At 42.5% G+C, this 11,249-nt stretch overlaps 2 protein-coding genes across 3 annotated transcripts in view; one reads left to right on the forward strand and one right to left on the reverse strand.

Moving 5' to 3' along the window:
- The window catches only part of KLHL20 (kelch like family member 20), a 29,642-nt gene extending 28,028 nt beyond the window's left edge, over positions 1 to 1,614 (forward strand). The window contains exon 12 of the mRNA XM_019530857.1: positions 740 to 1,614. Within this exon, the coding sequence (XP_019386402.1) occupies positions 740 to 824 (85 nt within the window). The 3' untranslated portion in view covers positions 825 to 1,614. The remainder of the gene's footprint in view (positions 1 to 739) is intronic.
- A 2,790-nt stretch (positions 1,615 to 4,404) lies between these two features.
- On the reverse strand, positions 4,405 to 11,249 carry CENPL (centromere protein L). Of its 2 annotated transcripts, none has more exons than XM_019530858.1 (4): positions 11,037 to 11,249; positions 8,606 to 8,857; positions 7,050 to 7,592; positions 4,405 to 4,809 (listed from the first exon to the last, which is right to left on the reverse strand). In XM_019530858.1, exons 1-4 carry the CDS (start codon positions 11,205 to 11,207, stop codon positions 4,738 to 4,740), a joined length of 1,038 nt encoding a protein of 345 aa, XP_019386403.1. In that variant the 5' UTR covers positions 11,208 to 11,249; the 3' UTR covers positions 4,405 to 4,737. The 2 variants fall into 2 exon arrangements, with proteins under 2 accessions (XP_019386403.1, XP_019386404.1); XM_019530859.1 differs by lacking the exon at positions 11,037 to 11,249 and adding an exon at positions 10,793 to 10,968.

The raw sequence follows: 11,249 nt of genomic DNA on the forward strand, positions 1-11,249 counted from the left end.
TGAGGGACAAGTCCAGTCTCCTTCTCAGTGGGTACTGGACTCTTTGCTCCATGAAGCTTCTTATCTAGAAAGCAGTACTGCAAAATCCTAAATAGTTAGTCTGGGATTAATGTGTGGCATTTTTGGGAGTCAAAGAACTCCTCTCTTATTTCTACCAGCAGACTACATGGGAATCAGTACAAAAAGGAACAACATGCAGATGAAATAAGGAACAAGAGCTCACAAAGATCTGATTTCCATGTGAACTGTGGGCATCATTTCAGTATTGTAGCTTATAGGAACCAAAGGCATTTGAGTTGCATTATGTCTTGGTCTGACCCACAGAGTGTAAGAGAAAGCAAACATGTTTGAAATTAGCTGTGCGCCAAGTAAGAATTCCACCCTTGTGCCAAGGTTACCCAGAACAGCCAGGGACAAAATGCAACACAGTCACAGCCTTCCTCTCAAAACTACACAGGGAAGACAGGTGAGATTTGAGTGCAATTTTCTGTAGTTAAAAACCTGAAATCAAGAATCTGTTTCAGTGTGAAGGGAGCAAATGTATGAGCAGTTAAGACTGACTTTAGAGGAAAGTAAGGGGACCCCTGCCTTATTCATCAGTTGGCTTCTTTTCCAGAATTGTATTAAACAGAGAACAGCAGTTATGCTGACTTTATACGGCTGCCCATAGAGGTTGTTATACTTTTTACCAAAAAGTGCATTAAGCAAAGCTGTATGACCAGCAGTCTTTCCTTTGCAGGCTGTATGGTGGAATGAACTACCGTCGGCTGGGAGGTGGCGTAGGCGTTATCAAAATGACACATTGCGAATCCCATATATGGTAAGCATCTAATAGGAGGGAAATACTTTGGTCCCGATTCCTAAATGAACTGAAGAGACTGGCTGACGCTGCAGCTCTCTAGAGCTCTAGGAAAATATAGATTCAACTGAATTCCTTGCTGGTGCCTCTTTTTCTGTAGAATTATTAAATGACTTCTTGTGAGAGTGCACCCAGTGGGAGATCACATTGTCAGACTCCAGGGAACCACCTGACCCGAACACAAGTGTTGCTTATGTTCATATTTTTTTCTAAATAGTCTCTACATTTTTGAATAATACAAACTTTCAAAGTTATTCTACCATAAGCAGTGATCTGGAACTACAAGCTGTGCTGGAAGTCTGGCAAAAAGGAAGAAACCCTGCTTTGTTGAACAGTGGAAATGGCCTCTGTGTAGTGGGTGGAGAAAGAAAGTGAGACCGAAAATCTTGCTTTTGCCTTATTTATGGAGAGCTTCAAAAAAGTACTTGATCTGCAAGGTGCCACCTTTGCACAGAAGCTTTTCTGTGTGCAGAGTATTTATTTTTTCAGTTCGTATGTATTCATGCATTTTGTCTCACTCGCAACAAAAAAAAGATTCCCCTTCTTCTTTTATGTATGTGATTTGAGGCTGATGGTTGGGTCAAAGCTGCATCCTCTGATACTTCTAGATACTGCAATTCCAAGTCACACCCACTAAAGCACAAGAACTGGGAAGATTGGTGCCCTTGAGCATCTTTTTTTTTAGTCTTTGTGGAGCTAAGAAACAGGACTGGAATTCCCATCTCTCTGCTGAATTATTGAAGCCCATAAGGGCAGCAAAAATGGGGGAGGGGAGAAGCTAGATTCAAAAAGCACCTTTTTTTTTCTTAAGGGCATAAAGATTAAAAGTGTCTGGCATCTCCCCTGTATATGAATTTAATGAACACTAATTATTGCTAGCTTCCAAAACATTTTACCACACTATTAGAATCAGGCTCTGGTCTAAAGCTGGTAAATGGGGTCCAGAAAGGTACAGTTGGAATCCCCTGACATTTGCTACAGTTGCAGACTTGCAGTAGTTCTTGCTGCAAACTGTTGTGTTCAAAATGCTATTTGTTTACCTGTCTCTCTTCCAGTTCTTTATACTTCTTACTGTGGAACACTAAGATGAGATCAAATAGTACCTCTCCTCAGCAAAGGTTTTTAATGCACTTCCCTTACCTGGCGTTGGAGCTGGAAAAGATATGAGGCCTATGTACTAAATTTTTTAAGGAGGTGGTCATGGTGTGAGTAATGGGGTATGGTTTTAGTTAGTGGAGAACCAGCTGAGGCATTCTGCCATGTAACAGAGCCTTAAAGGATTACCTACTAATTAGATCTAAAAGGGTAAAAGGGACATTGTCTTTGAGATTCCAAAGGCAGCGCAAACATCTCAGTTCTTAAATTTCACTCATGCAACTCAGCATTTTAATGTGCTTGAATATAGAAAAAAATAACACTCCAGTTAAATGGCTTAAAACTTTTTTTAAAAAAAGAAAAAGACAAAAACAAGGCTCCTTTTTCCTCTAAAGGTTGGCATTCTTGTGTTTACATACGAAGACCATTTGCACCTTTACAAGGAAAAACAAGTATTCTGTAAACAATTGTTTACATGCATCATTTATGCTTTTTTCTAGCATGATTAACTTGTATAAATAGTGTTACCTTAATAAAATTCTTTCATGCGGTTCAGTGCTTGGTCCTGCCTAAAGCAGCAGGAACTTTTGTTTCGTTGTTATGGTTTGATTCCACTCCCACTGAATTTGAGACACAGGAACAGATCCTATTTCTCTCTGGTAAAATCAGAATACTGAGTTTTGTGTTACATTTTCTACAGTGAAGCTGGAGGTCATAACCTGATCTGAACTGGAATCGGGAAGAACTATACCTCTTCCAAATGGAGTGTAGTATTTTACGGTTACGTGCATGGGATGGCTGATATCTTTGTAAAGCACTTAACACTGGTCCAGTGAAGACAGTAGACTAAAAGCTGAGTAAAACTGACATAACTGCTGCTTTTCCATCAAGTACCCATACACTGGTTCAACTAAAAGCGAGTGATTCAAAATGAGACTATTTTTCTGCAGGAAGAGAGTATTTTGTAATATAACAGACCAAAGTCAGCTGTAATGCAATTCAGTTGATTTAAGTACTGTTATCTGTGAAGAACCTGATCCTGATTTGCAGACAGGCTTTTGAAAGAGAAGAGAACCAAGTATTTACTCTAGTCTAGTATCCTATGATTAGCTTTCAACACAGACACCAAGTTGCATATTAGTCTAGTGTTTGTGGCCAAAATACCATTTCTGAAAGCAGAATGGGTCTGGAAGTATTGAATCTATTATATACATAAGTATACTGTACTGATCTTCCAGTGCTCTTGTCACAAAATAGGAGGGAGGGGTTAGGGTATAAACAGCAGTCACCAAATGAAGCTGATCTGCTTCACTGGGCAAAATGCATTGCCTGTTGTCCTGCATTAGGCAGGGGCCCAGTTCTGTGGAATAATGGATGACTTCCCTGCTTACAGAGTATACCACAGGAGAGGCACATCTCTGTAAGTGGGAAACCCTGGCTCTCCCCACTTAAAGATATACCTCTGAGATTTCCCAGGGCTCACTTCTAAGCAGGGAACCCCAGGTTTTTCTGCTTACAGAGATGTGCCCCAGGGAACCTGAGGTGTATCTCAGATTTCCTGCATAGAGACATAGCCCTGATAATCTTGGGTGTGTCTAAGTAGGAAAAGCCTGGCAGTCCTTCCCACTATTTGAGGGGCCTTATGCTTCGTGGAAATTCCCAGGATGTGCAGGATTGGGGTCTCCAAAGCCCTGTGAGTACCTGTCTAGAGTGGCTGACAGATTCAGAAAACAAGACTTTGCCTAAATTTTTTCTTAAATTCAACAGTAAAGTAAAGCCACAATGAAAGTTGGCATATTTTCCTATGTGCTGTAACATATCTGTTCTTAAGTGAAGGGATGGATCCAGGTTTTGCAGCTTTTCTGATAATAAGCACCAGGCAAGTACAAGTCTTAATATCCACGTGTTGTTCTCCAAAGTTTTTTTTCTTTCTATGTATAACTATTATGGAGGAAATTCACATTTTATTGACTTATACAGCCCTCCACAAATAGTAATTAAGGTTAATCTAACCAAAAAAGCAGCAGCCTAGAAATTGAAGATAAAAATTAATCAATGTGAGAAGAGATTAGAAGCCTAAATCCAGTTGCTACTTTTACCAGTGTCATAAAAAAGTAACAGCTTTTTATTGTAATTTAAACTAGCATAGACTACCACCATGTTTATAGCTTAAAAAAGCAGCAGCTATCTCATGCTGTAAACCTCAAAACCAGGGTAGGTATCATAGTTATTCTGGTAACAACTTAACCCTGAAAATAGGGGGACTAGTTTAGGTGACATCTGTTCATATCCATTCTTGGGTAGCAGTTTGCAATTTCTTCCCCCAGCAACAAGGTACAGCAAGTTCCATGCATCTTACATGAACGTACAAAACTATAGTAAGTGACACCAGGGTATGTATGTCTGTCCATGTCTCTAAAAGGGTATGAAAGCATCATCCTACATCTTTGACACGGGTCTGGAGGTTCTGAATGATACAAGAAGATACTTAGTGAGGTCATTACAAAATACTATGACTTTAAAATACTACTTTTTTTACAATGATCTTATTACAGCAAAGTGTTTTCCTGCAGACTTTGAATGGTGCCAGTTAAAGATGTCAGTCCAGGAGTTATAGAGTTCAAAATGCATGACCACGTTAAAATTTCCACTTTGGGCAATAAATTGATTATGGGAGGAAAGTTTAAAAAAAAAAAAAAATCTACAAGAAGTCAGTTTTCATCAGTAGGTGTCTCAGGGAAGAATCCGTGCAGATGGCTAAAAAGTAGCTACATTACAAGGTTTCATTGTATTTGTAAGATTGCCAATTCTGTTAGAAGCATCAACACTCCAATTAGGTATTTGCTTTGTAGAATCTGGGTAGGAAAACAAAAACAAACAAGTCACCACGCTATCACAAGGAATGCTTCAACATTTGGGATTGCTGATGCAGTTGCCAGAACTTGTTCTACACATCTAACTAGTATTAGACTAAGCAGAAAGTAGATCCACATTGACAACAAGCAGGTTCTTAAACACTGCTGTTGGCTACCAAGGAGGCCCAGTTTTCCAGATCTTCCCCTGGTGGATCTTTCTGAACACTCAATGCAATCTCAGCAACTTATGATGCTCTCTGGCCCACCTTTCCTCTGAAAACTAGGCACTTCTGTTCCCAGATGCTATTCTGGCAACTCACCATGCTATCAATGTCTGTTATAATCCCTTTCTTATACCATGCATACCTGACCCAGGTTTACTCTAAGGGAATTTACAAAACCCTTTTCACAGACAAGCCTATGAACTTCACTTTATCAACCTCCTGGATACAAAAAATCATGGACTAAATATAGACACTGGATTTATGACATGTATAACCTGCCTGACATCCGAGTCGCCAGGTTCTTCTCCCCCAATTACCAGCTACATTCATTCCCTTTCCTCCCCTACCCCAGCCTGTCTCTCACCCACTGACTCCTCAATTTACATCTTCACTGACTGCCTGTCTGTCTTGCATGCAGACCAGCCCACCCTCTGGCTTCTTTACTATTCATTCCATCCAGAAAGAGCACACATACACCAACTGCAATGCTTCCTCTGCCTGATGAAGTGTATTTAAACCCGAAAGCTTGCTAAGAAGAATTTCTCCAACCATTTGCGTTGGTCTAATAAGAATATCAAATTTACCCAAAGAACCTTGTCTACCTGTGTCCTTAGACCAACCCAGCTACAACCTACACCCATGACTTGGGTTTGATACTTGTAGTACCTACCTTTCATAACCAGGTTGTGCTAGTGCCTGCCCCAAAAAGCTTACATTTTAAGTCCCCTGGGCATTTTCCTACCCACTAAAAAAAGAACTCTTGTAACCAATTATTAAAAAAATAGACCAAGCAAACAACAGGTGATTTTCAGTGGCTCAGAACTGTCGCATCAAAAAAAAGTTGTTGCTCAAGAGCAACACCAAGATGGATACTTTCCTTCAGAACTTCAACTCATTACAAGAGCTATTTGAAATCATTTAAGCAGCAATTTCCCCTCTCCCCTGAGCTCTGCTCTGCTACTTACCCTATGCTTCTGTGTCCAGGGCACAGAGCACAGGGTTGCTTCAGCTTCAGCCTCAGCCTAACTGGGTAGCAACAGTGGTGGTGGCATTAGCTCTGGCACCCAGCTGGAGCTGCCACCACAGCAACAGTTGCTACATAGTCAGGCTGAGGCCAAAGCAACTACATGCTCTGTGCCTTGGGCTTAAGCTGGGCCAGAGCTTTGCCAAAGCTAGAGTCACAGGGTAAGCAGTGACAGGAGGGATGGGCAGGCAGCAAAGGGGCAGGCACTGCAGGGTCAGGGCAAGTGCTAGCTTGTATAGGCAGCAGGGGTCAGGCCACAACTCCTCCAACCATCTCCCCCCACTGCTCCAATAACCAGATTCTATGCATAGAAAACTAACACGTTTATAAATTTTCTGTGTTTAGAACCAGTTATTGGAGGGTCATTTTTAAATTCAAAGGTAGGCCTAGATTCAGGTAAATGCATTAGTTTCAGTACCTTTTTATTACAACTTAGAACCCAGATTACCTGTTCCAATGGTTTCCATTAAATTTAGGGCAGTGAGACTGATATTCAAATTAATTTATGTAAAGAAGTCATCTAGCATTTTCAGAAAAGGCAGCTGAAACATTAACTGGCCTCAGGTTTTGCATAAGGTTTGTATAAGTTTGGCTCTTAAATTCAAATTTTGGCTAAAAGCTGAGACACAGACAAGGTCTGTCTATGTTCTGTGTCTGTAAAGCACCTGGGCACAGAGTCCTGGTCCTTGACTAGGGCTGTTAGACTACTTCAGTCCACTAAAAGTACTTTGAAAGTACTTTACACTGGATCTTGAATTAAAACAGAACTGGTAACTCTCCTATGCAACTCCATGGAACACTTAAATCTGGTAAGTGCTAATATCTTTAAAACCAGATATTTTCCTCCTAAAAAGTTATGCATGAGAAAACCAATTGACCTCCCAACAGAACATCCGTCTGTCTGGCCAGGTGAGACTATTTTAATTGACTTATGCCAGTCAGTCATGATGGTGTGCCATCCAATACCCTGTAACCAGAATGCAATACAATACCTTTAGGTTGCCATCACTGTGCACTGAGGCTATAGATGTAGAGACTTTCACTAGTCTTGTAGCTGACAAGTGGATCTTAAAGTGTCTGTGGAAGTGAGAGTAAAGACAGTCCATAAATAAGTCCACCTCTTCTTGAGTGACCTCTCCCTGGGTGTTCTGGACTGTCCCCCAAAGGGCTTGTGCATCCTCTGGGTGTATGGCATAGGAGATGTCCAAACCCTGAGGAATACAGGGCACAGAGAAAATAAGTTCTGTTGCAACTGCATGACTGTCCACTTTGTATCCAGTCCACATTGCAGCCATCCAAGCAAGATTAAGTGGGCTGATGGTTAAACGACTGAAACAACAGTCAAAAGTCTTCTGAAACCAGGTTCCAATAATGGCTGTATAAGTCTCTGCCCCATTTGCAAGAAACAGGGGTAAGCAGGTAAAATCCTCTGGAACATTCTCCAAAAGATCATCCCCAAACACACAGCAGAACCAGCCTGACCACACCACCTTTTCTTCTTCCTTTCCAGATGTCGTCTGGGTTTTTGATGCAATCTAGACAGGAGAACATTCAAATTAAAAACCAGGTCATGACACATTAACATAGGTGTAATTAACATGGGTTTATACAACTAGCTGTCAGACTATCCGCTAAGGCCCCTTCTGAACCTAGCATCTGTGAATCTATGGATTAACTACAACAGAGTCTAGTACATTACACAAGTGCAGGGACTTTTGTCATGTCTGCATATTATTCTAAACCCATGCAACAAGCTCTAAACTAGTATCTGAGAAGACTTTGGCAACAGTGAAACAGGTTTTAAGATATGTTAAAGGACAAGAAACAGTGCACCAACAAAAAAAAAAAAAAAATTCAAAAGGACTACTGCCTGCACACACTACTGGCCCAAATTTCACAAAAGAAAAAAACCCTTTATGGGTTCAAGTGTTCATTTTAAAGAGTTTGCTCCAAGACCAGTTCTATGCTGTTAGTACACATAATGAAACAAGCTGTGTTACCTGGAAAGCACAGAAACTGTTGTTGCTATTATAGATCTAAAGGGTTAACTGGAAGAAACAAATATCAGTGGAAATCTTGCCATTTACTTCTATGGGAACAGAAGCAACCTTCAAGTCTACATTAATGCTGCTTGAACATAGAATTTGTATTGGGAATTAGTTTTTCTATAGTGATTTCTATATGGAAATGTGTATTTCAATAGCATCTTTCATAGATGGACAAAGCAGTTTAGAAACACACAGGCTTTAAGTGTAGCAGTAGGTCTGTGCAAGTAGTAGTAAGTGATCTGTGCAAGACTACACTAAACTGATGGCAGATGGAATAACAGAACCCAAAGTATGGAGTCCTGGATCTGCACAGCACCTAATAAAGGTCTCTGCTCATGTTAATGGTTGAATGGTCCATTGTCTATGAAAATCCCCAAGGATGAAGAAGTATTTTAATCCAGGTTACATAAAAATGTGTATGGTGGCAGATGTGTATATTAAGACAATTCAAAAGAATCAAGGTGCATCATTGCCAACAGTAGTTATAGCTTGGTCCTTACCTGAACAAGAATTGCAGCCTGGTCCCGATCAGTACCTTTTAGTCCTAGAAGAGTTGAGAAAATCACTTTGATACCAAGATCAATTCCCACTTCCACAGCAAGTCCTTTCTGCTTTTCAGCAGCAACAAAGGCACTCAGATGCCTAGAATACTGCTTCATATTTGCATAGGAAAATTTGTAGAGAGGTGTCACACTGTACAAGGCCCACTGCTTGCGCAGAAGGAAGGCTATCTTCTGAGGATCGGCATTTTCCTGGAAACAAAAGAACAGCATTCAGTTTTCTCAGTCTGCAGGAAAGTAGGGTGCAGTTTCTATTGTCAAAACTTCTGTATGCAGTTAAGCCAACATTGGCTAGCTCCTGAATAGCACCAAAACTAAGAAATTAGGTCAGCATCTCCCTTGTGTAATCCATTAACAAGAGATACAAACAAAGAATGTCTCTCACTGATGTGGCATTCAAAGGAAACTACAAAAACCATGGAATGGCTGTCAATGCTCATGGTGCTGTAAGTAGTAGACATAAGGAAGAATGGTGTATTGGGGGCTTCCCACTCACTCGCAGCAGTTATAAAGGGGAACAGATTCCTCTGGGCAGTCAAATGGGCTTGAGGAGAGAGCTTTAACTTTAGTCACATGCCAGAACTACTAACCAAAGGCCAAGACAAAAATTAGGAACCTCAGAAACAGCAACTTAGATCAGAAACAGCAAAGATAAGCTACCAGGAAAGGGCAAGGTGCTTAAGCAAGGGAGAACTGACTTGTCACCTGGACACCAACTCTGGATAGTGCCTCATTTCAGCCTTTGGCTACCCTAGCTAGTACAGTTAACACTATAGTATTCAGTATGTATGCACATGTTTATGGAGGTGTTATGCAGTGGATAAATGGCAAGTGCAAGAGGTTGAGATACTGGAGAGAAGTTAGAAGTACTGCAGAAAGGATTTAGAGGAAAGATTGGAGAAGGAATACAAATTGAGGTTGAAGGAGGTACCATGCACACTGTTCAGAAATAAGAAAGAAGTTAATGTTGTGCAGACACATACATACCACAACCTAGTAAATAAGGGAAAGAAAGAAAGTAGTGCAGGGCTCAGCAATCTGCAACCCTAGGGCAGATCCAGCCTGCAAAGAGATTCAATCCAACTAGAAAACATCTGGGGGTAAACCAGATGACACAAAACTCTGCAAAGCTGCCTATTCTCTATACAGCACTCTCCATGCTGTTCTCCCCCACCTGTGCTTACCCTCATTGTAGAGGGGCCAGGAATGTCCTGAGATTGGGGGGGGGGGTGTTGGAGAAAACTGAAGATTTGCAGCCAAGCAGAGGTCAGCAACCCTTTCCAATGTGTACTTAACCAGCCAGAAAGTGGCACAGCTCTCAAGATATGCAGCAATTATAATTGTAAATATTACAGGAGCAATTTTAAGATCTTTTCATGGGGGCTGCACGGTACTACTCAATACTAGTGCACTCATAGGTGCAAACGTGATTCACAAGATATACTCAGAGACTGCAAATAGGCATCCACAGCAATAGAGGCATGCTGATCAGCTGGGGGCTTTCCAAGGTCCTCCCCACAAAACAACCACTGTTCTTTTTCTGTAGTTTTTGCTTGTTCCTTGAGACACTGGCACTCCCAGGGGCGCCTCCAGTCTAGACCTGTTGGGAGCGCTAGGGCTAGTGACAGGGCTGCTCTGAGGCAGGTTGTCTACTGCCCTGGACTAGAAAAAAGGTCCATCTGGGGCACAAGACTGGGCTACCGTCCAGTTCATTATGTACCACCACCGCCCCACGGCTCAGCTGCAGCCATAGCCGCACACTACAAACTGAGCACAGCTGCACCCCAAAGGCAGTGTAAGGCCCCGTGGAACCACAGCCATTGCTAGAGTCCAAACCCCACAGCTGCGCCTGTGCCCGAGGCGGGACCAACACCAGCGCTCAGCGTTGCCATATCTTAAATATGAAATTCTCATATTGGAAGCTCAAAATGATCATGTTCGCTGAAAAACTACTGTACACAAAATTGATGCAAACGCATGAAAATAAGTATGCAGATAAGTCTTATTTACTTTATACTGCTCGCTATAACTCGCCAGTGAGAGCATGAGAATTAGGTCGAAGCTGAAGCACTGCTTTACTTGGAGGTGAGCACTCCCTTGTAAGGCAGTGTTGCGCTGACAGCAAACCTGCAAGTCTGGTAAGCTTCTCTCAGACTGACTTGGGTTTTGCATCTGTTGCATCAGTGTGCTGCCTCCAAAATGACAGAACACTTTGAACCCTTTTACTACTACTGACCACAAATCCTACAAGGGTGGAAATGACGGTACAAATACGATAATTATCGTGCACCCGGCAACGCTGTTGGCGCGCGCGAGGCGACCCCCCCACAACCCCGGACCCCGAGGCGGCCGGAGTCGGGCTGGGCCCCACCTGCGGCGCGGGGCTGGGCGGGGCGGCTCTGCGCAGAGGCGTGTGCCCGAAGAGCAAGCGGCTGCGGCCCGCGGCCGGGCCCCGCGAAAGGGTGGTGGTGGTTGTGGTGGTGCTGGCGAGGTGGGCGCCAGGCTCCGCCGCTGTCGCCTTCCCCGGCTCGGACGCGTCCATGTCGCGCGGCCACGTATCCGGGCGTCTGCAGGCTGGACCAGA

Source organism: Crocodylus porosus, unplaced genomic scaffold (genome assembly GCF_001723895.1).
Source record: "Crocodylus porosus isolate Cpor-Errol unplaced genomic scaffold, CroPor_comp1, whole genome shotgun sequence".
In the NCBI taxonomy this organism is placed as follows: domain Eukaryota; kingdom Metazoa; phylum Chordata; order Crocodylia; family Crocodylidae; genus Crocodylus; species Crocodylus porosus.